We start from the raw sequence: 27672 nt of genomic DNA on the forward strand, positions 1-27672 counted from the left end.
AAAATGTGTATGTTTGTCGACAATAATTGAATTACAAACGAAATTTGAAGTGAAGATTATAAGATTGCAAAAGTTGAGTTTTAAAGTGGACTGCTAGAATTAAGAGTGGTTGTGAGATTATGGAAAAAACTATGGTAATTCAGACAGGATTTACAAGAATATGTAAAAGCAAAATTACATCGGTGAGAAATCAGATGTTTTTGGTAAAAATATAAATTTTAGTACTGCAGTTGCAGATGAAATTGAAATGTCTTGCTGCGTTCCTAATACAGATTTAAGTTGTAAGTGTCCTTGGTATCCGGACTCCAGGTCGACAGCACAAAGGTCGACACACATTAGGTCGACGCCAATTGGTCGACACACCTTAGGTCGACATGGACTAAAGGTCGACATGAACAAGGTCAACATGGAAAAAGGTCGACATGAGTTTTTCACGATTTTTTTCTTTTTTTGAACATTTTCATACTTAACGATCCACGTGGACTACGATTGGAACGGTAAAGTGTGCGGAGCGAAGCGGTAGCGGAGCGAAGGCACCATGCCCGAAGCATGGCGAGCGAAGCGAGCCATGCGAGGGGACGCGGTGCACTAATTGAGGTTCCCGGTCACTCTACGAAGAAAACGACACCAAAAAAACATAAAAAACTCATGTCGACCTTTTTCCATGTCGACCTTGTTCCTGTCGACCCTTTGTCCATGTCGACGTCGACCTAAGGTGTGTCGACCAATTGGCATCGACCTTTGTGCTGTCGACCCTCAGTCCCAGACCCGTGTCCTTGCATCTTTTGGCCTGTCTTTATTTTTTCTTACCTGCCCTAAAGACTCCATCATCTGGGATACCTGCCATAGTACTGTCCATCTTCAGTGAGTTTGAATTCTATAAAACCCAATTGTGCTGTGGAATTTAAATCCACTGATGATGAGCACATGGCTGAGTGGTGTGAGTTGGAATGTGTGACTACTACTCCTGTTCCAAGAAGAAAGAAGACTTATGGGGAAGATGTAGCAAGCCTTCTGAGATGTAGAGAAGTTGCTCACAGCAATCAAACAGCTTCTACTGCACTTATCCTTTTATAGACTGTACTTGATACATGATAGCTACAAGCAGATTGGTTGCTATAGACAACATCTCCTCTTCTCCACTCTTTAGAAGACTTGATACATCCCCTCATAGGTTTTAATAGTTTCAGATACAGTTAGGTACACTCTACTAGAGATGTTATCTAACAATGGCCCTCATTCTGAGTTGATCGCACGCTGCCACTTTTTGCAGCCCGCGTGATCAACTAGATGCCGCCTATGGGGGAGTGTATTTTTGCATAGCAGGGCTGCGATTGCTTGTGCAGCCCTGCTATGCAAAAAAAAGTTTTGTGTAGAACAAGACCAGGGTAAGAGTTACTTACCCTGTGCGATCAATCCAGCGTTGCAGGTCCTGGAATTGACGTCAGACATCCGCCCTCCAAACGCCTCGACACGCCAGCATTCGGATCTCCACGCCCCGAAAACGGTGAGTTGACGCCCGGATCTGCCTTCCTCCTGTAAATCTTCTCGTGGTCGCCGCTGCAACCGCTTTCTTCGTTGGAGGTGTCGCTGCCTGGCGACACCCGTCGCCGGGCAACGGCCGCTGCGCATGCGCAGTTCCGACCCGATCGCATGGCTGCGAAGAAGCGCAGCATGCAATCGGGTCTGAATGACCCCCCTATAGTGCTTAAAATGAAGGTATGTTTGCAAACCTACGCTATTAATCCTGTTTATTTTTATAGTGCCGCCAACTGGGGAGCGCAGACAATAATTGACATTTATATCACACCTTGTCCCATTGAAACTTACAGTCAAAAACATGCACATACACATGCACACAACACATGCACATTAGGGTGCAATATAATCAGTAGCTAATGTACTAATACACTTTTGGCGTTTACAAGGAAACTGGCGTACCTAAAGGAAACTTACATATCATACACTCTCCACATATACAGGGTACTGATTTTAAATCAAGCTTCTGTCCCCAGTGCTGTAAGACAATAACCACTGTGCAAATGTGCGATCTAAATTAGAATTCTTTTTTTTTTTAAATGCCCCGAAAATGCGCTTTTCAACGGAATATGCTGCGCTATATAAGAAACTGTTAATAAATAAATAAAGTATTGTCAGGATTTTTTTTATTTCAAAAAGATAATTATATTTGTTTATTTAAAGCTGAAGTCATAACAGGCGGCATTTCCAGTTGCCCAGAAACCCCCTTCCCCACAGCCTGTGTAGCGGCTCCTACATGTAGTATAAATGGGGGAATGGAGCTGCTGCACATGCCCAGCAGATTTTCTTACCAAGTCTGCTGTATGAGTCTGTGGATCTGAGCGCTCAATCATCGCAACAGAGAGAGAATTTGGTAAGTGGCTTACCATGATCACTGGGCCTGCATATGTCTGAGTACAGTATTACATACACTGCACTTTGTTTGGGGCACATTATAGCTTGGTACATGCTAATTATGCATCCTTCATGGTCTATTGTGCATCCTTCATGGTCTGGTGACAATCGCTTTAAAATCAATCATTTGGATCCCCCCTCCAGAAATCCTGCAGTTGCCCCTGTAAGTAATGCAGTGCTGAACATCTTAGTTGTTACATATGTGCCCTCTTGCGTGGTTGCTGGAGGCATGGCAGACTTGCGTGTGCAACGCAACATGCGAATTGCTGTGCACAAGTCCAGCAGAATACGCCACTCTGTGGCACCGTTCGAACCATGCAATCCAACGGATCATGGCTGTGAACGCCGAGCACGTACCCACCGACGATCACTTTTTATCGGCATATATGACATGGTGTTTTGCAGCGCCGGAAAGTGGAAACAAAGTAAAAGGACACATCTGTAGATTCTGCAGTCTTACAATGGTACTGTGAAAAGCTCTTGTTTCCACAGAAAACCGTTTATATGTAAATCACTTGTTCAGTGCAACAACTCTAAGAAAACAAATTTCACCTGGAACTTTAATTGGGTGTGGAGATCAACAATCTACTGCTGTGAACTGTCAAAGGGGGTCATTCTGAGTTGATCGCTAGCTGAAATTGCTCGCTGCGCTGTGATTAAGGGAAAAAACTGCACTTCTGCGCATGCGTATGTACAGTAAGTAAAGCAATTAAACAAATAAAATATTAATCACATATGGAAGTCCTCTACTACTGACATAAATCAGACAAACTTCACACAGCAAAAATCAAAGTGTATATCTAATATGCTTTTCAACAATTGTTGCTATATATTTTTTCTTGCCTCATATCATTTTTACAAAAGACCTTCTACTACCCTTTACTAAATTAAATTAAATTCACAACACCAGCCTTATCTCACCAGCTCTTATCTCACCAGAATCTCTGCATACTTGTCAGTTGGTATGGGGAGGATAAGCCTGCAAGTAGCACTTGGTTAACCACCATCATGATACATGATAATAGATTGTAATAGATTGTAGGGCCAGTGCCATGGAGTATACAAATTACTCCGTATAACAAACATTTGGTAGAAGAAAACCAATTAGTACATCTAAAAACAGCTCCTAACTGTCATTTTCAAACACATGACAGGTAGGAGCTGATTGGCTGGAGCACCATTTAACATTTGTAATGAGTGATAAGAAGAATATTACTCGTTGTTAAATCTGCCTCTTTGTTTCTTGATCAGGGCTGGAAAAAGGTAGCTACAGAAAATAAGATTTTACTCACCGGTAAATCTATTTCTCGTAGTCCGTAGTGGATGCTGGGAACTCCGTAAGGACCATGGGGAATAGCGGCTCCGCAGGAGACTGGGCACAACTAAAGAAAGCTTTAGGACTACCTGGTGTGCACTGGCTCCTCCCTCTATGACCATCCTCCAGACCTCAGTTAGGATACTGTGCCCGGAAGAGCTGACACAATAAGGAAAGGATTTTGAATCCCGGGTAAGACTCATACCAGCCACACCAATCACACCGTATAACTCGTGATACTATACCCAGTTAACAGTTTGAAATATAACTGAGCCTCTCAACAGATGGCTCAACAATAACCCTTTAGTTAAACAATAACTATATACAAGTATTGCAGACAATCCGCACTTGGGACGGGCGCCCAGCATCCACTACGGACTACCAGAAATAGATTTACCGGTGAGTAAAATCTTATTTTCTCTGACGTCCTAGTGGATGCTGGGAACTCCGTAAGGACCATAGGGATTATACCAAAGCTCCCAAATGGGCGGGAGAGTGCGGATGACTCTGCAGCACCGAATGAGCGAACTCTAGGTCCTCCTCAGCCAGGGTATCAAACTTGTAGAATTTAGCAAATGTGTTTGACCCCGACCAAGTAGCTGCTCGGCAAAGTTGTAAAGCCGAGACCACTCGGGCAGCTGCCCAAGAAGAGCCCACCTTCCTCGTGGAATGTGCTTTTACAGATTTAGGATGCGGCAGTCCAGCCGCAGAATGTGCAAGTTGAATCGTGCTACAGATCCAGCGAGCAATAGTCTGCTTTGATGCAGGCGCACCCAACTTGTTGGGCGCATGCAGGATAAATAGCGAGTCAGTCTTTCTGACTCCAGCTGTCCTGGAAACATAGATTTTTAGGGCCCGGACTACGTCCAGCAACTTGGAGTCCTCCAAGTCACGAGTAGCCGCAGGCACCACAATAGGCTGGTTCAAATGAAACGCTCAAACAACCTTTGGGAGAAATTGGGGACGAGTCCTCAATTCCGCCCTATCCATATGGAAAATCAGATAAGGGCTTTTACAAGACAAAGCCGCCAATTCTGATACACGCCTGGCCGAAGCCAAGGCCAACAGCATGACCACTTTCCACGTGAGATATTTTAGTTCCACGGATTTAAGTGGTTCAAACCAATGCGACTTTAGGAAATCCAACACCACGTTGAGATCCCAAGGTGCCACTGGGGGCACAAAAGGGGGCTGAATATGCAGCACTCCCTTAACAAATGTCTGAACTTCAGGTAGTGAAGCCAGTTCTTTTTGGAAGAAAATCGATAGAGCCGAAATCTGGACCTTAATGGAACCCAATTTTAGGCCCATAGTCACCCCTGACTGTAGGAAGTGCAGAAATCGACCTAGCTGAAATTCCTCTGTTGGGGCCTTCCTGGCCTCACACCACGCAACATATTTCCGCCATATGCGGTGATAATGGTTTGCGGTCACTTCTTTCCTAGCTTTAATTAGCGTAGGGATAACTTCCTCCGGAATGCCCTTTTCCTTCAGGATCCGGCGTTCAACCGCCATGCCGTCAAACGCAGCCGCGGTAAGTCTTGGAACAGACAGGGCCCCTGCTGCAGCAGGTCCTGTCTGAGCGGCAGAGGCCATGGGTCCTCTGAGATCATTTCTTGAAGTTCTGGGTACCAAGCTCTTCTTGGCCAATCCGGAACAATGAGTATAGTTCTTACTCCTCTCCTTCTTATTATTCTCAGTACCTTGGGTATGAGAGGCAGAGGAGGGAACACATACACCGACTGGTACACCCACGGTGTTACCAGAGCGTCCACAGCTATCGCCTGAGGGTCCCTTGACCTGGCGCAATATCTTTTTAGCTTTTTGTTGAGGCGGGACGCCATCATGTCCACCTGTGGCCTTTCCCACCGGTGTACAATCATTTGGAAGACTTCTGGATGAAGTCCCCACTCTCCCGGGTGGAGGTCGTGTCTGCTGAGAAAGTCTGCTTCCCAGTTGTCCACTCCGGGAATGAACACTGCTGACAGTGCTAACACATGATTTTCCGCCCATCTGAGAATCCTTGTGGCTTCTGCCATCGCCATCCTGCTTCTTGTGCCGCCCTGACAGTTTACATGGGCGACCGCCGTGATGTTGTCTGACTGGATCAGCACCTGCTGGTGTTGAAGCAGGGGTCTTGCCTGACTTAGGGCATTGTAAATGGCCCTTAGTTCCAGAATATTTATGTGTAGGGAAGTCTCCTGACTTGTCCATAGTCCTTGGAAGTTTCTTCCCTGTGTGACTGCCCCCCAACCTCGAAGGCTGGCATCCGTGGTCACCAGGACCCAGTCCTGTATGCCGAATCTGCGGCCCTCTAGAAGATGAGCACTCTGCAGCCACCACAACAGCGACACCCTGGTCCTTGGAGACAGGGTTATCAGCCGATGCATCTGAAGATGCGATCCGGACCACTTGTCCAACAGATCCCACTGAAAGATCCTTGCATCTTTCCCAGGACTCGCGTGCAGTGGTGCACCGACATCTGTTTTGGTTTTAGGAGGTCTCTGACTAGAGATGACAACTCCTTGGCCTTCTCCTCCGGGAGAAATACTTTTTTCTGTTCTGTGTCCAGACCCATCCCCAGGAACAGTAGACGCGTTGTAGGAACCAGCTGCGACTTTGGAATATTCAGGATCCAGCCGTGCTGTTGTAGCACTTCCCGAGCTAGTGCTACACCGATCAACAACTGTTCCCTGGACCTTGCCTTTATAAGGAGATCGTCCAAGTACGGGATAATTAAAACTCCCTTTCTCCGAAGGAGTATCATCATTTCGGCCATTACCTTGGTAAATACCCTCGGTGCCGTGGACAGACCAAACGGCAACGTCTGGAATTGGTAATGACAGTCCTGTACCACAAATCTGAGGTACTCCTGGTGAGGAGGGTAAATGGGGACATGCAGGTAAGCATCCTTGATGTCCAGTGATACCATGGAATCCCCCTCGTCCAGGCTTGCAATCACCGCCCTGAGCGATTCCATCTTGAACTTGAACCTTCTTATATAAGTGTTCAAGGATTTTAAATTTAAAATGGGTCTCACCGAACCGTCCGGTTTCGGTACCACAAACATTGTCGAATAGTAACCCCGTCCTTGTTGAAGGAGGGGTACCTTGATTATCACCTGCTGAAAATACAGCTTGTGAATCGCCTCCAGCACTGCCTCCCTGTCCGGGGGAGCTGTCGGCAAGGCAGATTTGAGGAAACGGCGAGGGGGAGACGTCTCGAATTCCAGCTTGTACCCCTGAGATACCACTTGTAGAATCCAGGGATCCACCCGTGAGCGAGCCCACTGGTCGCTGAAGTTCTTGAGACGGGCCCCCACCGTACCTGGCTCCGCCTGTGGAGCCCCAGCGTCATGCGGTGGACTTAGAGGAAGCGGGGGAGGACTTTTGTTCCTGGGAACTGGCTGTATGTTGCAGCTTTTTCCCTCTACCTCTGCCTCTGGGCAGAAAGGACGCGCCTCTAACCCGCTTGCCTTTCTGGGGCCGAAAGGAGTGTACCTGATAATACGGTGCTTTCTTTGGCTGTGAGGGAACATGGGGTAAAAATGCTGACTTCCCAGCTATCACTGTGGAAACGAGGTCCGAGAGACCATCCCCAAACAACTCCTCACCCTTGTAAGGCAATACTTCCATGTGCCTTTTAGAATCTGCATCTCCTGTCCACTGCCGAGTCCACAATCCTCTCCTGGCAGAAATGGACATTGCGTTTATTTTAGATCCCAGCCGGCAAATATCCCTCTGTGCATCTCTCATGTACAAGACAGCGTCTTTAATATGCTCTATGGTTAGCAATATAGTGTCCCTGTCTAGGGTATCAATGTTTTCCGACAGGGAATCTGACCACGCAGCTGCAGCACTGCACATCCATGCTGAAGCAATAGCCGGTCTCAGTATAATACCTGAGTGTGTATATACAGACTTCAGGATAGCCTCCTGCTTTCTATCTGCAGGCTCCTTTAGGGCGGCCGTGTCCGGAGACGGTAGTGCCACCTTTTTTGACAGACGTGTGAGCGCTTTATCCACCCTAGGGGATGTCTCCCAACGTGACCTGTCCTCTGGCGGGAAAGGGTACGCCATTAGTAACTTTTTAGAAATTACCAGTTTCTTATCGGGGGAAGCCCACGCTTCTTCACACACTTCATTTAATTCATCAGATGGGGGAAAAACCACTGGTAGTTTTTTCTCCCCAAACATAATACCCTTTTTTGTGGTACCTGGGGTAATATCAGAAATATGCAACACATTTTTCATTGCCGTAATCATGTAACGGGTGGCTCTATTGGAATGTACACTAGTCTCATCATCGTCGACACTGGAGTCAGTATCCGTGTCGACATCTGTGTCTGCCATCTGAGGTAGCGGGCGTTTTAGAGCCCCTGATGGCTTTAGAGACGTCTGGGCAGGCACAGGCTGAGAAGCCGGCTGTCCCACATCTGCTATGTCATCAAACCTTTTATGTAAGGAGTCGACACTGTCGCGTAATTCCTTCCACATAACCATCCACTCAGGTGTCGACCCCGCAGGGGGTGACATCACATTTATCGGCACCTGCTCCTCCTCCACATAAGCCTCCTCATCAAACATGTCGACACTGCCGTACCGACACACTGCACACACACACAGGGAATGCTCTGACTGAGGACAGGACCCCACAAAGCCCTTTGGGGAGACAGAGAGAGAGTATGCCAGCACACACCAACAGCGCTATATAACACAGGGATTAACACTATAACTGAGTGATTTTTCCCAATAGCTGCTTGTATACACAATATTGCGCCTAAATTTAGTGCCCCCCCTCTCTTTTTTACCCTATGTAGTCTGGAAACTGCAGGGGAGAGCCTGAGAGCGATCCTTCCAGCGGAGCTGTGAGGGAAAATGGCGCCAGTGTGCTGAGGGAGATAACCCCGCCCCTTTTTCGGCGGACTTCTCCCGCTTTTTTCTATGTATATCTGGCAAGGATATTTTACACATATATAGTCTCTATGACTATATTATGTGTTATTTGCCAGCCAAGGTACTCAATATTGCAGCCCAGGGCGCCCCCCCTACCCCAGCGCCCTGCACCCATCAGTGACCGGAGTGTGAGGTGTGCATGGGAAGCAATGGCGCACAGCTGCAGTGCTGTGCGCTACCTTGATGAAGACCGAAGTCTTCTGCCGCCGATTTCCAGGACCCTCTTCTTGCTTCTGGCTCTGTAAGGGGGACGGCGGCGCGGCTCCGGGACCGGACGCCCGAGGCTGGGCCTGTGTTCGATCCCTCTGGAGCTAATGGTGTCCAGTAGCCTAGAAGCCCAAGCTAGCTGCAAGCAGGTAGGTTCGCTTCTCTCCCCTTAGTCCCTCGTAGCAGTGAGTCTGTTGCCAGCAGATCTCACTGAAAATAAAAAACCTAAAATAAACTTTCTTTTTCTAAGAGCTCAGGAGAGCCCCTAGTGTGCATCCAGCTCAGCCGGGCACAAAATTCTAACTGAGGTCTGGAGGAGGGTCATAGAGGGAGGAGCCAGTGCACACCAGGTAGTCCTAAAGCTTTCTTTAGTTGTGCCCAGTCTCAGGCGGAGCCGCTATTCCCCATGGTCCTTACGGAGTTCCCAGCATCCACTAGGACGTCAGAGAAACAGAAAATACTCTTCATTAAGGAATTCCAACAAGGAGAACACATGCTTTCAGCGTGTTAGTATTTCATGTTAGCACAACCCTGTGTCAGGCTCCTCGAGCTCAGTATACTAAACATCAATGGCTGGCAATACCTAGAAGTCTATTCTAAGCTGGAGTTGGACAGTATGGTGCACTGGTGAATAGATGATTTGTTTGCATTCATTTTAGTGAAATACATTCACTCTCCGTGCACTTTCTCTTTTGTTGTATTGTTTTATTATAAGTACATTAGCTTGCAGTCTTTAAATATACAAAATTTTATACTTTACTTACAGTACTTATTGTATGCAGTCATTATAAACATTATTGATTTTTTTTGTTTTCTTCTGTAATGTTTTGTACAGTGTGACACTGAACCACAGTAAAGAGAGAACACAAATACTAGTACAGGCTGAGTAATGTTTATTATTATGAAGATGTAATGAGAAAATGCAAAGATAGTGTTTGTTTTCCTTTTGTCGAGGATTAAATAAACTAAAAAATACACTGCAAGATTTTATAACAAATGGTATGTATTATGTGCCAGCAATAGGCAGCTTCCTCTTACCAACAATGTGCATTTAATGAACAGTGATCCTCCATGTAGAAAAATATCTTCATTCACCAATAAATTACGCAAGAATGAATTCTATACTGTAGCAGCACCATCCTGTAAACATTATATATTGGCCTAACAGATATCAAGTACGTTAAGTGCATTTAAAATAGAATGCTGTGAATTTTCAAGAACACATGCAGCTGAGACAAACGAGTTAACGCTCTTTCCAGAGAGTGTCAAACTCTTTCTTTGAAGGCACAAGCTAATTCCTATCAAGCTTGTAAAACAACAAATTCCCTTATTTAAGTTTTGACTTGGAGAGATATTTTGACACAACTTTGCCCACATGTATTTGATGCCTTGTGTAAGCTATGTCCAGGCCAGGCAGGCAGTGGGATCCATCTCTTGTTTTCTTGAGAGAGCTAATAATGGCTAGGCAGCATTTACAATCAGGAATTATTTCTTAGATCAGGATTATCAGATGAGCATACAGGAACTACACATGCTGCTACTTAAATAGTTCTGATGATACCTACATATTTCCATACACAGATATGCAGCATGTATCATAATGCAAAACTACCAGAAAGTGTTTTTTTCATTGGCTGACTTGGTAAGCCTTGCTCTGTACTTCAATACTATATAGAAAATAAGAAATGACCAAAGCACCCATTTACATTGGTGCACTGTTTCCTGTATGTATTGGTTTTGTGTTGACATGGCCTATGGATGGTTCTAACAAAAATGGCTAATGTTATATACGAGGTAGTAACTTATTACACAGCGTGACCTGTTTGCCAAACTTACTGTATGCATATCTCAATTCACTTTAAACCTTAACTATGTATGCACTAGTAGTACAGTATGTTTCTAGACTAGCACTATTGTGTACAATCTGTACTCACCATACTTTCAGACATAATTCTCAACATCTAGATTTTAAAATCTGAACAATTTAGGATACATCCAATTTGTCCAAACCATATGCAATCCATCCAATGCATAACTCCGAAAATTACAAGGCCAAACTCACAAAGCCTAAAATCTTTTCAAGCATGGAGATGAAAACTATCTCACCAAAATTGTGTCTGCCAGAGGGGTATGGATTGGATATGTGATTAAAGATACATTTCTTTATAGGTCTTACTTACGTAATGGTGTCTATCATATCCAATCCCATTTCCACACAGCAATGAGCATGATCTGTTTTGGGCTGCGTTAATCCTGACACACAGTAGTAACAGTCTCCAAGAATCTTTATTCTTCTGCAGTGATTCTCCTGTTACAAAATACAATTCCAGTTAATATAAGGGTACCTCGCTATTGCAGTTCTGTATAGATTATTAGATTTACATATAAATCACTAAACTAACAATGATAATGTTGATGATGATAACAATAAGTATCATAATTATACAATATTGGCCCTCATTCCGAGTTGTTCGCTCGCAAGCTGCTTTTAGCAGCTTTGCACACACTAAGCCGCCGCCTACTGGGAGTGAATCTTAGCTTATCAAAATTGCAAACGAAAGATTCACAATATTGAGAAAAGACTTCTCTGTGCAGTTTCTGAGTAGCTCGAGACTTACTCTTCCAGTGCGATCAGTTCAGTGCTTGTCGTTCCTGGTTTGACGTCACAAACACACCCAGCGTTCGCTCAGACACTCCTCCATTTCTCCAGCCACTCCCGCGTTTTTCCCAGAAACGGTAGCGTTTTTTCAAACACTCCCATAAAACGGCCTGTTTCCGCCCAGAAACACCCACTTCCTGTCAATCACATTACAATCACCAGAACGAAGAAAAAACCTCGTAATGCCGTGAGTAAAATACCTAACTGCATAGCAAATTTACTTGGCGCAGTTGCACTGCGGACATTGCGCATGCGCATTAGCGACTAATCGCTCCGTTGCGAAAAAACATAACGAGCGAACAACTCGGAATGACCCCCATTATTGTATAATGTTTATTAAAAGATATTTACAAAAGTAACTAAACAATTATATACTATAAGTAGTTTTTTTTAGGGTTTTTTGGGCAATTTCATGTATTGGTTTAAGTATAACATTTTACCATTCTGATCCTGATAACAGTATGGGGTTTATGACTAAAGGTTCATTTTGACTGATTTTGTGTATTTCCACTAATTGATTAATTTATTTACTGGTGGGAGGGGGGTTGTGATTTAGTAAATTGAAGATTTACTAAAGGCAAAAATCTGCTAAAAAATCGTCTTGCGGACAAAAACGATCATCTGGAAAAACCATCAGTACTTTCTAATAGACCTCAATGCAAATCAGAAATTTACTAACAGTTGTTTTGTAAATTTGACCGAAAATCGAACACAAAATCAACCAAACAATAGACTAATAAATGACAGGTGTCTTTCACTTCTAAAACACATTCTGTGACCTAAACCTTTATTATGATGGCTATAAAAGTAGAGATGACGGATATTATGCCAGTGTTTTTGCAACTGAGCGATTATTGGTAAATTGCGCAATTTTTGCAGATGAACTTTAAACTGCACGTGTCAAAGTCTAATAGTGCTGCCACTTGCAGCGCTTACGTCCATACAGAGTGATTGACAGACAAGCACCATATTTGGATGTTGACAGGGAAATGGTGGCAAAAAAACGCATGTGTCGTGGCCGTGTTTAGGGCGTGTAGCTTGGTGCGCCTACGAAATTATATACAATCGGGGTGGCTCCATCATCTCTGTTCAGGCTGCCATGCTGTGTTGTAATTGATTTACTCGAGGTGAACATTATGGAAGGATCTGCGTGTGTGCTGGGAATGTGTACGCAGATGCTGAGCCTTTGCGATGCTGTTTTTTTTGCATAATTTCACACATCCTCAGCATGCACAATTGCAGGTGTAACAGCCACAGCATCCATCTATAAATCAGGCCAGATTTTAATAATATTGTTAAGGCTCTATTTGACAGGTTCAAATTACATGATTTTCTCTGTGTTTATAAATTTTGAAAGAAATCAAGAAACACTTGAGTGTCTGAGCTCATTTCTAATAAAGAGAGATGGATGCAGTACACATCGCATGCACTGTGCCCGGGAATCAGCATACTCAATTAAGGAGTTCAGACTCCTATTGGCCGGGGGGTGGGCTTAGCTGTAAAAAGGCTTATGCTGATTCCCGGGCGCCACAAGGCAGCCGAAAATTAGTGCTTGCAATCCCGTGGGCAATGCCCGCAGGCGATTGCCAGGCGATAACCTCACCCTGCCCCGTCACTCGCACCCGCCTGCACCTTACCCCCAGCTCCCACGACAATTTAAAAAACCCCAGGGTGTGCTTTTAAATTGGAAACTCGCCACTGAAGGGGTTAAATGTAAAATATTACATTTTCTCCCTGAAACATTCTGTCGATGTTCATAAATTTTTAGATTGGTTTTAAAATTGATCTAATATCGATCTTTAGTACATTTACCCCATGTCTCATACAGTTTTTTAAACTGTCAACTGCATATTATTAGTGTGGTCCTCACTGAAGAGCTGTTATATCTCAATACAAAAAGTTATATTTTGATGAGAATTGTCCCCTTACAAGTCAGGCAAAAAGTCGAAACTGTATTTAGGTTTACTTTCAGATATATAGACAATAGTAATTCTTAAGAACACACATTTCCTCCAGATATTTAACTGACAAACCAAATGTATCACTTGTTTAACTGCTTCAACAATTGTGGCTATGCTTAAAAGAATGCGGTAAACTCATGTTTTGTTTGTCGGGAGACTTGCCACCTAGCAACAGCTGGTGGGTGGATGAGCAAGCCTCCCGATTATCGTTGGAACAAGGAAAAACGAAAATAAAAAAATCACTTAGCTCTTGCTACAGAGGAGGGCAAAGCCAAGCATCTGTTCTCTGAGCTAAAGGTCATGTGACCACTTGACCCCACCATCAGGTAGATTGTTCTACAGCACAGATATGCGAGGAAGCTGAATCTGTTTCTCTGACAGAACCCTTACATCTGTCATCTATTGTCCTGCAATAATGTGACAGGAGAGACAGTAAACAGTGCTGGCAGCGAATATTTATCTTTTACACTGTAATAAATCTTTTTTTTCTTTCTACCTCAGAATCTGAGGTCAAGGTCACTGCCAAAAGTCACCACTCTAGATAAAATAAGTGGTATCTTCCAGTGATTCTTTATCATTTAATTGTTTATTATAATCTGTTAAGTGGAATACATTTTTTTCTACCCAAAGCGTCTAAAACAGAGAATAGGTGATGCCGCGGGTTGGGGCTGAGAGACCGGTGCTGGGGATCCCGGCGGCCAGCATACCAAGTCCCGGAATACCAGCAGCAAAATGCAGGCAAGAAGGGGGGAGAGCGCAATAAAGCCCATTGTGGGCTCGGTGGCTCGCTGCGTTCGCAACAGGTTCTGTTCCCACTCTATGGGTGTCGTGGACAAATTCTCTGTTTTAGAAGTTTCAGTAATTTGCCCCTTAGAGTTTGAGGTACAAATCACTGCCAAAAGACACCTCTCCTCCCCACCAAGGGTGCCTGACCAGGCAACATTATATATACTGTATTGTTAAAAATTCACACAGGGTTGCCTTCTCAGGCAAAATGGATCCTTCCATGAAATTACCTGCAGGTGGCAAAACATCAGGTGCAAAAGTGAATGTGCAGAAAAATTCACACAGGGAAGCCTGCTTAGGCAAAATGGATTATTCCCTAAAATTTGGCTCAGACGGCAAAGCACCAATGTCCGCACCAGACATATTTGTTGTGTCCATAGCTGGCACAGTACCTCTGGCCAAATTTGGCAACATTAGGGGTCCCAACACAATGCCTGCAATTAAACTCTCCTGCATATGTATGTCAAACATGTCACTTTTCAGTGTACTGTGAGTCAGAAGAGATGACTAGGTTGTCAGCCTCTGTAAAGAGGCAAGTATTGTGACATACAGACAGCCAGCATGGGACTAGCAGCCAAGACCTCCCACCAAATTATATAGCTTACATTGGAAGCTTAGACAGAGGTACAGTATATAAACTTTGCCCAGCTTGCCTATAATGTAACTGTTGTCAAAGACGACAAATAGGTTTAAAACCGTTATACAGAGCTCCCAGATGTACCCACATTATTTGCCCTGAAGTTGACTCTTCTCTTTGTTCACATGAGAGTGATATGTCTCAAAGCAATCTCATGGACTAAATGTTAAGGTAAATTCTGTTTTAAAATGACTTATGCTAAAGGGCCTTTACTTTCTGTTCCAAAAGCCTGCTTCTGCTATAGCTAGAAATGTAAACATTGAGAAACATGTCAGTGCTCTAGATGGGAGACCAGGAGCTGTAGTTTTTTCCCTGCACATTAGAGTCTCGAGTATCCTTTAAATACTTGTGGTAAAGACCGATATGTAGAAGCCACCTTCATTACTGTTGAAGGGCTTGCTGGACTACCAATTGTGGACTAATGAGTTTAGCCCTGAGGCCACTTCACATACCTATTGTGATAGACAAAGACCTCTTTGGCCCATATTTCATAGGAGAGTTCAGGGCTCACTACAAGACCCATAGGTCATGCTTAGACAGGTGTCTCCTAAAAATTATTTCTAAAAGACTAAGTATTAACATATTCAAAGAGTTGTAGACCCTAGGTCAGGGGTAGCCAACCCTGGTCTTTGAGAGCTACCAACAGTTAATGTTTTCCAGGTCTCCTCACAGAATCACAAGTGGAATAATTATCTCCATCTGTGGATCTTTTAACATGTGTCAGTGAGTAATGACTGCACCTGTGCACCTGCTAGGAGAACTGGAAAACGTGAACTGTTGGTAGCTCTCGAGGACCAGGGTTGGCTACCACTGCCCTAGGTAGATAAAGTCTTGACTATAGCCTGGAAGCAGAGGAAAATAAATTGGCAGACCCAGCCTCCCAAGTCTGGACAAATAAATTCCCGTAAAGGTCAAATGGGCCATTCAGACTAGAGCTAAATGACAGAAGGTTATATCCTTTTTTACTTTTGGACAGAAATTGGCTATGCCTCAATATAGACCTATAGGAGGTTTTCCATTTGGTCTCAGTTCACCATAGCTCACTATGCTAGTTTATAATAATGTAACCAGCTGTTTCAGAGGATTGTAAAGGTATTAGAACTCTCAATAGCACCTTACACTTGCACTTGCTTAATGAAAGCAGTGGTTCCATAGTACTGTATGCTGTTGGAAAAGTGAGCACCTGAGGCTTTTCCATGTTTCCCTACACATTTGGTGAGCATTCACTCAGAACCAGGCAGTGCAAGTCAGATGGCCCATAATGGAACAGTATGATCATATTAATCTGCTCAAGTTAAGGTCAGCCATGTTAGCCGTAACAGCTTTAATTCCCAGTCACCTATGATAATTTGCAGTTCAAATTTGCCTGGACAACAACTGTGGTTTCTCCTCTGAACATGATGAGAGGCCCTAGGTCCCTATTACAAAGGCCCTACTGATTAGGGAATGGGCTATTCACATAACAGCAATGTATATTCTGGGAAAACTAAATGAACCGGACAAATCTCCATCACCAACATCTGACTTTGGGCAGTGTTCCCTTAGATTATTATTTAAACATTGGTTCAAACATTCAGCAGTTCCTAATAGATAGTTTTGCAACTCCTTTTTATAGTTCAAGTCCCAACCTTTGTGTCCAGAAGTGGAAACAGGAAGCATTGAAGGGGATGTAACATATTTCCGATGGTCAGAACTTATTCTCCCATATACCCTTCTGCCACTTGCTTTTCTGCTGAAGATGTTGTACAAAATGAAAGCAAACCAGGTATCCCAGTTTATCATGGTTTATCATGGTTACCCAGGGCATGGTTCCGTCTAATCAGCTACTTGTGCAAAGGGCCCAAAATTCAACTGGGACACTCCAAAGACTACTTTCAGAGAAATCCAGAACTCCTGCAGAAGTTGCCACCATACATGTGAATAATGCCATTAATGGACTGGGTATGCACTAGGGTGATGTGTGTCCCAATGACTGTGCAACATGATATACATTAATGTTATATCGCACAACTGTACACACTGCACAGTTCGGTGTATGATGGTGCGATGTTTTAGTACAGCATGCATTTAACTAACTGCAGTTGTTCATTGCTTCATCCCATCTGACATGCAGCATATGAGATGGAAAGATGCGATGAACAACCACTCAACATGTGCAATTGGGCACAGACACAATGCAATGCATATGATATATGGTTTCAATCTGCATTGGAATGATATATCATACAATACAGTATATTGCTTAGTTTGTACCCAACTAAGATTGTCTTCTCTCTACAGTAATCCTTGTCATTGCCTCACTGAGGCCATGCAAGGATAAGATATTCTGCCATAAGGGAGGGAGGTTATGCGGCTGGACACCTGGTGCAAGGCTAATAATCTTGAGTTAAACACACTAAAAACGGTTGAAATGATTATCGCCTTCAGGAAACACCCCCCACCACTCCCCCCACTCACAATTGCAGACAGCGTAGTAACTGTGGTGGAAACCTTCCGATTCCTGGGTTCCTCAATCTCCAACGACCTTAAGTGGAAGTCAAATATCGAGGGTATTCTGGGGAAAGCCCAGCAGAGACTGTACTTTCTACGTCAGCTTAGGAAGTTCAAATTGCCGCAAGAACTTCTAATCCTCTTCTACTCGGAAATCATTCAATCCGTCCTCTGCTCCTCAATAATAGTGTGGTTTGGCTCTGCCTCAATCCACGACAAAAATAGGCTACAGCGGGTTGTAAGGTTTGCTGAAAAAATCATAGGGACAAACCTTCCGGCAGTCGAGGATATCTATCGGGCAAGGGTAATGAAGAGGACGGGGAGGATTATTGATGACCATTCTCATCCTGCTCATGATATGTTCCGTCTGCTACCGTCTGGCAGACGGTACTGCTCGCAACTAGCGTGAACGGCTAGACACAGGAACAGCTTCATTCCCCAAGCAATCAAACTGTTCAACTCGACACTCGCCTAGCATTACTATCATATTCGAATCCATACTTGTGTATTGTAGTTATACGTCACACGTTCTTCTTCCTCTTATTTCTTTGCTGTTCATCATATGTTGTTGGGAGCTGTAGCTATCGGAAACCAATTCCTTGTGTTTTGTGTATTTTTGTACTGATATACTTGGCAATAAACTGATTCTGATTCATAATTAGAGCATTGATTGCATTCTGTAGTACTGCTAATGCAGCTAGATCAGCTTCTCTCCCTGCTGGTCTTTCTGGCTGCCGAAAACAGAACATATTCTAACCTTGGACACAAGTTCAGAGAGTGTACTTTTATGAAGAAAATTCTTATTATTTCTGTAGTCTTAGAGGCCAGGGATACTGAGCCAACCTTAATTTATATTACTGATCCAAAACACCTTTGGACAAATCCAAGTGTTTGTGCGGTAACATAACTCAGCTCATACCTGAAACTTACTGCTCTACTCAGAGGTGATACTTCACAGTTATTTATTACTTGCTGTAAAACCCCTTTGGCCTGCCACACCCGGCATTCACAGTTACCAATTTAAGGGATACTTCTTCTGTAATGCTGCCACATCTAGTGCTACATCAAAAGGTATGTTCCTACTTTCCATAATGCACGCCACTCTTTTGGCCCTCTAATTATATGTTTGTCAAGCATTATTGGAGAACAACTGATTTTCCAAGCAACCATCAGGTATATGGTATCTACCCACCAGCTGTTGCTACTGTAGGTCGCAAGCCTCCCGAACAAACAGTAGTTTGCAGGAATCTACAGTATGTCCTGCAAACTTTCTTTGTTCTAGGGAATTTCAACAAATATTCAGTGGATGATTAACAGCGTTATTTCACAAAACCGTTCCTTCTTCTTCTTCTTCTTCTTCTTCTTCTTCTTCTTCTTCTTCTTCTTCTTCAAAAGGATGGCATCTGCAATTAACAATAATAGCAGGTGGCGTAACTCCAGATGCAATGGAGACACCTTTCTCCGGCCCCAAGTCCTAAAGGGGCACCTGCATGTACAGCAGCACCTGTGTGGTTCACAGCGAAATCAAGTAGTGACCGCTGCTTTTCCAATGTAGCTCTGCAGCGCACCTGCTGCAGAGCTAACTGGCTCTGACCGGGGAGACCTGCTTACACGTGCAGTAGGGACAGGATGGCTCCTGCCTGGTACTGCTCAGCCTGCGCTTCAGCAGGCAACGGTGCACCGGCACTGTTGCTGGAGTGTGAGATGAGACCCACCTGTGAATGCTGATTCTGCATGCTGCAGACGTCTGATTCTTAATCACACATTCACACATGCCATATTTTTTTTTAAGGGGGAAGCACCAAACTCCAACTCCGGACGACTGGGATGAACTTACGCCCCTGAATAAAAGTGCATGAGTACTGTAAAGTATATAAGTGACACTACTTAAGTTGTTAACACCACTAACTTTGTTGAAACACAGTATTTGTAGTATAATCATGGATACTCAAATTGTATCTGTTTATTTTAATATTGCAATAATCATTAAATCCAAACAAAATTTATTACTGGTACTGAATGTTGATTTAGAGTTGGGAGCAAGGGGAAAAAAATAGGATTTTAATTACCTACCTGTAAATCCTTTTCTCGTAGAGGATGCTGGGGTCCACATTAGTACCATGGGGTATACACAGGTCCACTAGGAGCCAATGGCACTTTAAGAGTTTGAGAGTGTGGGCTGGCTATTCCCTCTATGCCCCTCCTACCAGACTCAGTCTAGAAACTGTGCCCGAGGAGACGGACAAATTCAAGAGAAGGATTTTACACAGATAGTAGCGAGATTCACACCAGCTCACGCACAAGGCAAACCAAGCTAACTAGCTTGAAACATCACCAACGGCTGAACAAGATTACTTACCTAGTAACAAAACCGTAAGTAACTAAGAACTAAGCAGTACTGAACCAAATAAACACTGCAGGATAATGAAGAGCTGGATGGGTGCCCAGCATCCTCTACGGACTACGAGTAAAGGATTTGCTGGTAGGTAATTAAAATCCTATTTTCTCTTACGTCCTAGAGGATGCTGGGGTCCACATTAGTACCATGGGGATGTACCAAACCGAGTGAGAGATTGCTGAGGTTCCTGCAGAACTGACTGACTAAACTGAAGATCCTCAGAGGCCAAAGTATCGAACTTGTAGAACTTTGCAAACGTGTTCGACCCAGACCAAGTAGCCACTTGGCAAAGCTGTACAGCCGAGACACCCCGGGCAGCCACCCAGGAAGAACCCACCTTACGAGTAGAGTGGACCTTAATAGACATAGGACACGGCAATCCTGCCATAGAATACGCATGCTGGATAGTGAACCTGATCCAGCGAGATATTGTCTGCTTAGAAGCAGTACACCCAATCTTCTTGGGATCATACAGGACGAACAGAGAGTCCGATTTTCTGTGATGAGCAGCCCTCTTCACATAGATTTTCAGAGCCCTTACATCATCCAAGGACCTTGATGAGATTGAGGAGTCAGTAGCCACTGGCACCACAATAGGTTAGTTGATATGAAATGCCGCCACAACCTTTGGAAGAAACTGCTGATGTGTCCGGAGCTCAGCTCTATCTTCATGGAAGATCAAGTAGGTGCTCTTACAAGATAAAGCCCCCAACTCCGACACACGTCTAGCAAAAGATAAGGCCAACAAAGTGACAGCCTGCCATATGAGAAACTTGACCTCAACCTCTGGCATATGTTCAAACCAATCCGATTGGAGAAACTGCAACACCACGTTAAGATCCCAGGGCACCATAGGTGGCACAAAGGGCGGCTGGATGTGCAGAACCCCTTTCAGAAAAGTCTGAACCTCAGGAAGGGAATCCAACTTTTTCTGGAAGAAAATGGATAGGGCCGAAATCTGGACCTTTACGGATCCATATCCACACTTGCTTGCAGGAAGAGGAGAAACCGTCCCAGTTGAAACTCCACCGTAGGAAACTTCTTGGACTCACACCAAGATACATATTTTTTCCAATTACGATGGTATTGTTTAGATGTTACTCCTTTCCTAGCCTGTATCAGGGTAGGAATAACTTTGTTCGGAATGCCCTTCCGAGCTAATATCTGGCGTTCAACCTCCATGCCGTCAAACGTAGCCGCGGTAAGTCTTGATCGGCGAATGGCCCCTGCTGTAGCAGGTCCTCCCGAAGAGGAAGAGGCCTTGGCTCTTCTAGCAGTAGATTCAGAAGATCCGCGTACCAAGCCCGTCTTGGCCAGTCCAGCGCAATAAAGATTGCCAGAACTCTTGTTTTCCTTATAAGTTTTATAACTCTTGGAATGAGTGGAAGTGGAGGAAACACGTACACCGACTGGAACACCCATGGAGGAGTCACTAGGGCGTACACTGCCACGGCTTGCAGGTCCCTTGACCTGGAACAATACTGCCGAAGCTTCTTGTTGAGACAAGAGGCCATCATATCTATTTGAGGTACACCCCAAAGATCTGTTACCTACCTGAACACCTCTGGATGGAGCCCTCACTCTCCTGGATGGAGATCGTGTCTGCTGAGGAAGTCCGCTTCCCAGTTGTCTACTCCCGGAATGAAGATTGCTGACAGCGCCAATGCGTGTTTTTCTGCCCAGAGGATGATTCTTGTTATCTCTGACATTGCGGCTCTGCTCTTCATTCCGCCCTGCCGGTTTATGTAAGCTACTGTCGTTACATTGTCCAACTACACTTGAATGGCGCGATCTCGCAGAAGATGGGCCGCTTGGAGAAGACCGTTGTAGACGGCTGTTAGTTCCAGAATATTTATTGGTAGTCCGGCTTCCAGACTTGACCACCTTCCTTGGAAGGTCTCCCTTTGAGTGACTGCGTCCCAGCCCCGGAGACTTGCATCCGTGGTTAGAAGGATCCAGTCCTGAATCCCCAACCTGCGGCCCTCCAGAAGGTGAGGTATTTGTATCCACCAGAGGAGGGAAATCCTGGCCTTTGGCGACAGACGTATTCTCTGGTGCATGTGAAGATGAGTTCCCAACCACTTGTCCAGGAGATCCAGTTGGAAGGGCCGAGCATGAAACCTCCCGTACTGCAAAGCCTCGTAAGAGGACTCCATCTTCCCCAGAAGGCGATTGCACTGATGAACCGACACCCGGGCTGGCTTCAGAACATCCAGGACCATTGTTTGTATCACCAACGCTTTCTCCTCTGGGAGAAACACCCTCTGCACTTCGGTGTCGAGGATCATTTCCAGAAAGGACAACCACCTGGTCGGCTCCAAATGTGATTTTGGAAGGTTCAGGATCCAACCGTGTTCCCTGAGTAGATGGGCCGTGGGAACAATGGACTGTAACAGCTTCTCCTTGGATGATGCCTTTATCAGCAGATCGTCCAGATATGGAATTATGTTCACCCCCTGACTGCGGAGGAGAACCATCATTTCCGCCATCACCTTGGTGAATACCCTTAGCGCTGTGGAGAGGCCGAATGGCAGGGCCTGGAATTGAAAATAACTGTTCAACAGTGCGAATCGGAGATAAGCTTGATGCGGCGGCCAAATCGGAATGTGGACGTACGCATCCTTGATATCTAGGGACACCAGGAATTCCCCCTCTTCCAGTCCTAATATCACCACCCTCAGAGACTCCATTTTGAACTTGAACTCCCTCAGAAAGGGAAGTTCAAAATGGGCCTGACCGAACCATTCGGTTTCGGTACCACAAAAAGGTTTGAATAGTAACCTTTGTTTCGCAAATGGGGTGGAACTGGTACAATGACCTGTGCCTCCACCAACTTTTGGATGGCTTCCTGTAGGATAGCCCTGTCTGCCAGCAAAGCTGGAAAGCCTGACTTAAAGAACCGGTGAGGAGGGAGATCTTGAAACTCCAGCCTGTACCCCTGGGACACAATATCCAGCACCCAGGGGTCCAGGCCGGACGACACCCAGGCATGACTGAAATGCCTGAATCTCGCCCCCACCAGTCCCACCTCCAGGCCGCGCAGCCCACCGTCATGCTGAGGACTTTGGCGTACCTGAAGCAGGCTTCTGTTCCTGGGAACCCGCAGCAGCAGGGTTCTTGGATTTTGGCCAACCTCCTCTAAAGAAGGTGTTGGACGGCTTGGCCTTTCTTGCTTTAGCAGCCCGAAAGGACTGTGATGCATCTGAAGAAAAAGGCTTCTTCATAGCAGATGCAGCTGAGGGAACAAAAGGAGACTTACCCGCTGTAGCCATGGAAATCCACGCATCCAACGCTTCCCCAAAAAGAGCCTGACCTGATTAGGGTAGGGTCTCCACACCTCTCCTGGATTCTGCGTCGGCAGACCACTGGCACAGCCAAAGTCTCATGCGAGCTGAGGCAGACATGGAAGATATCCCTGCAGCCATGGAACCCAGGTCTTTCATGGATTCCACCATAAATCCTACAGAATCCTGAATGTTACAAAAAAACAATTCAACATCACTTTTATCTACTGTATCCAAATCCTCAAGTAACGTGCCTGACCACTTTACTATAGCTTTAGAATTCCATGCACAGGCAATAGTAGGACGCAGTATCGCTCCTGAAGCCGTGTATATGGATTTGAGCGTAGTGTCAATTTTGCGATCAGCCGGATCTTTTAACGCGGTAGATCCTGGAACAGGTAAAACCACCTTTTTGGAGAGTCTGGACACAGAAGCGTTCACTATGAGTGGGTTTTCCCATTTTTTCCTATCCGCCTCAGGGAAGGGGAAAGCAACCAGAACCCTTCTTGGGATCTGGAATTTTTTCTCCGGGTTTTCCCAGGCTTTCTTAAATATAGCATTTAATTCTTTAGACGCAGGGAAGGTTAGTGAGGCTTTCTTATTGTCAGTGAAGTATGCCTCCTCAACCTGCTCAGGTGTTGTATCAGCAATATTCAGCACATCTCTAATGGCCTCTATCATCAACTGCACCCCTTTTGCAAGAGATGCTGCCTCCCTCAGCACATCCCCATCACCGTCTGCCGTGTCAGAGTCGGTATCCATGTTATCTTGCATAATCTGGGCAAGAGCACGTTTGTGGGAACATACAGTAGGGGGTCCTGAGGTAACAAAACCAGACCAAACTGCCATAGAATTCTGTAAAACCTGAGTTGCAGATTCATCTGAGCAACCCTAGTAGAAATCTGAGAAAACATAGTTTTAATAGAGGATAACCACTCTGACTCCCTTGTTGATATCTCCGCTAACACAGTGCAACTCTGATTACATGGATTGGGATCATCCTGAGAGGACATGTCCTCTGAAGCATATGACACAAAGTCCCCGGACATAGCTTAATGGAGACCACAGACACTCCACACACACACACACACACACACACACACACACACACACACACACACACACACGGAAGGGCAGTTTCCCCCCTAAGAGCGGCAAGAGAGACACAGAGATTGGAGCCAACCCACACACAGCGCTAACAGATAGGGAGACCCCTAACCAGCGCTGACTGTGCACCTTAATAGGTTACACAGTCTGTACACAGCCCCCCCCCCTTCTACAACTGTTATGCACACCAGTGCCAGCAGGAATGTACTAGTGTCTGAACGGAGAGGGATGCAAAACAAATGAACTCACAGACAGACTGGGGAATATGACATTACATACACAGAAGGTGATAGGGTAACAAAATAAACACAAAGTGAACAGAGAAGCCCAAGGCTAAGAAACTGGGTGTCTCCCTAGTATTAGGAATGCTCAGATGGAAAGAAGTGAGATGTTGTGATTTAATACGTAGAGAACCCGAAATGCTGTTGCTAAGGGCAACAGCAAAACCCTAAAGGGTTACCAACGGGTGTGGCAGTAAACTCCTTGGTCAGAGATGGAATAATAGACACAAGGAGAGTCTCCACAATCCTAGTCTTCACTTGCAGTGCACTGGTTCAGCTTACTGCCACTAAACTGACACCAGAACACCTTGCACAGTGAGAAAGGATTTTGGCAGGCAAGTCTGAGAATACAGCCGCAAACTTGCTAGGTTCACAGAGTAGCAAAAGAACCCCAGCAGGTTAAACGACTGACTCCAGTCTTACTGCTAGGTCTGGATTGGCAGAGTGTAATACCAAATCCCAAGGCCTATTTGCAGTAAGCAACAAACAAATACAAAGTTTACACAGTACTAGCTAGCTTTCAGGAACTGACTAACCAACAAAGATTCAGCAGCATCTGCCTAACCTGAGAAGAGGGTTTATATAGCAGGTGCTGTCCACGCCCCACTCAGACCTCACAGACTGTGAGCACAAAAACCAGCACCGGATCCCCTGCCGTGCACAGAGCCTGTAACCACTGCACAGCAAAAGACCCGAACCGGAGTATCAACTACGCTCAGGTTACTCCGCTAGCACTTGTCTCCCGGTTGCCATGACGACGTGGCAGCACAGAGCAGGAGACCCTAACAGTACCCCCCCTCTGACGAGGGGTCAAAGAACCCCTACCACCGGGTTTATCGGAGAAATGGGAGAAGAAAGAGCGTAACAGTCTGGGGGCATGAAGATCACAACTGCGCACCCACGACCGCTCCTCCGGGCCATACCCCTTCCAGTGCACCAAAAATGACAGCCGACCCCGAACCATCTTGGAGTCAAGAATCCTTTCAACAACAAACTCCCTCTGGCCACGTATCAGAAGAGGGGAAGGTCTTCCACTGGAAGAAGGATTACTAATCGCCCGTTTTAAAAGGGAACAATGAAATGTTTTATTGATACCCAAAGAACGGGGTAGATCTAACTGAAATGCCACCGGATTGATAACCCTAGTGATCTTATAAGGACCGATGAACCGGGGGCCTAACTTATGAGATGGCTGTCTCAACTTCAAATTCTTGGTAGACAACCAGACGAAGTCTCCTAATTTGAAGCTGCAGGGTCTCTTCCGCTTATCAAAAACCCTTTTGGTCACTAATGACACAGACACAAGGGCTTTCTTCACTTTCCTCCAAATACCTCTAAGGACCGAAACCACAGAGGAACCACCAGGCGTGGAGTCCAGGGGGTCAAAAGAATTGGCCTTAGGATGATGCCCATACACACAAAGGAAGGGAGAGATCCCTGTAGCACAGGGATGGGGAACCTTTGGCCCTTCAGCTGCTGTTGAACTACACATACCAGCATGCCTTGCTGCAGTTTTGCTATTTGGCCATGCTAAAGCTGTTGCAGGGCATGCTGGGATGTGTAGTCCAACAACAGCTGGAGAGCCGAAGGTTCCCCATCCCTGCTGTAGCAGAGTGAGCTGCGTTGTTATAGGCAAACTCCGCCATGGACAGATGAGCAACCCAGTCAGTCTGACACTTGGAGACATAACACCTGAGGAACTGCTCCAAGGACTGGTTCACCCTGTCAGTCTGCCCATTAGACTGCGGATGGTAGCCTGACGACAAGCTGACAGAAATCTGGAGATCGGAACAAAATGCCCTCCAGAATTTGGCCACAAACTGGGATCCGCGGTCAGAGACCACATCAAGTGGCAACCCGTGGAGGCGCACAACATGCAGCATAAATAATTCAGACAGGCGTCTGGCCGATGGCAGCCCAACCAATGGAACGAAGTGCGCCATCTTCGAAAACCTGTCAACGACAACCCAGATGGCTGTCATCCCCGAGGATTTGGGCAAGTCCACCACAAAATCCATTGAAATGTGGGTCCATGGCTTAGATGGAATAGAGAGTGGATGTAATGGGCCAACAGGAACCCCTCTAGGAGTCTTATTTCGGGCACAGATGTCACATGCCCGAACCCACTGATCCACATCCCTAGCAACCGAGGGCCACCACACCGCCCTAGATAGCAACTCCCGAGTTCTGGCAATACCCGGGTGACCTGCCGACTTCTTGGTATGGAATTCCAGGAACACTCGCTGTCTTAACCTAGGAGGCACAAACAAAAGACCTACCGGAAGGTCTGGAGGAGCCTGCTCCTGTGCTCTAAGGACTAATGACAAGAGGTCCTGGGTAATGCCCACTTTAATACATGATGGGGACACAATGGGCAATGGCTCCTCGGTGGTCTCCTGGATTGGAGCAAAACTCCGCGAGAGCGCATCAGCCTTGATGTTTTTTGACCCAGGGCGATATGTTATCAAAAAATTAAAGCGAGCAAAAAACAAAGCCCAAAGCATTGAGGCGCTTCGCTGACTCTAAATATGCCAAATTCTTATGGTCGGTGAGAATTGAGACCACAAACTTAGCCCCCTCAAGCCAGTGTCTCCACTCCTCGAGTGCATCCTTAATAGCCAACAATTCCCGGTTACCCACGTCATAATTCATCTCGGCAGGCGAAAATTTACGGGAAAAGTAAGCACAGGGATGAAGGCGATTATCAGACACCCCCATCTGAGAGAGTACTGCCCCAATACCCATCTCAGAGGCATCCACCTCCACCACAAAAGGACGCTCTGGATCTGGGTGTCGCAGCACCTTGGCCGAGACAAATGCCCTTTTGAGACGGGCAAAAGCCGCTTTGGCCTCACAAGACCAGTGAGCAACATCCGACCCTTTCTTAGTGAGTGCCACCAAGGGCGCCACTATAGACGAAAATCCAGCGATAAATCGTTTATAAAAATTCGCAAAGCCCAGAAAACGCTGAAGCGCCTTCAAACTAGTGGGCTGCACCCAATCCAGGACTGCCTGTACCTTGGAACCCTCCATTTGGAAACCTTCTGGAGAGATAATATATCCTAGAAATGCGATTTGCTGAACTTCAAATTCGCACTTCTCCAGCTTCGCCCCAAGCCGGTGGTCTCTGAGTTTCTGGAGGACTAAGCGTACATGCTT

The 27672-nt window shown here is 45.5% G+C and overlaps 1 protein-coding gene across 1 annotated transcript in view; it reads right to left on the reverse strand.

Annotated features, from left to right (window-relative positions):
* Positions 1 to 27672, reverse strand: part of ADCY1 (adenylate cyclase 1) — an 879311-nt gene that overhangs the window by 350169 nt on the left and 501470 nt on the right. The window contains exon 5 of the mRNA XM_063922700.1: positions 11091 to 11218. Within this exon, the coding sequence (XP_063778770.1) occupies positions 11091 to 11218 (128 nt within the window). The remainder of the gene's footprint in view (positions 1 to 11090; positions 11219 to 27672) is intronic.

This window comes from Pseudophryne corroboree, chromosome 5 (assembly GCF_028390025.1).
Source record: "Pseudophryne corroboree isolate aPseCor3 chromosome 5, aPseCor3.hap2, whole genome shotgun sequence".
NCBI lineage: Eukaryota > Metazoa > Chordata > Amphibia > Anura > Myobatrachidae > Pseudophryne > Pseudophryne corroboree.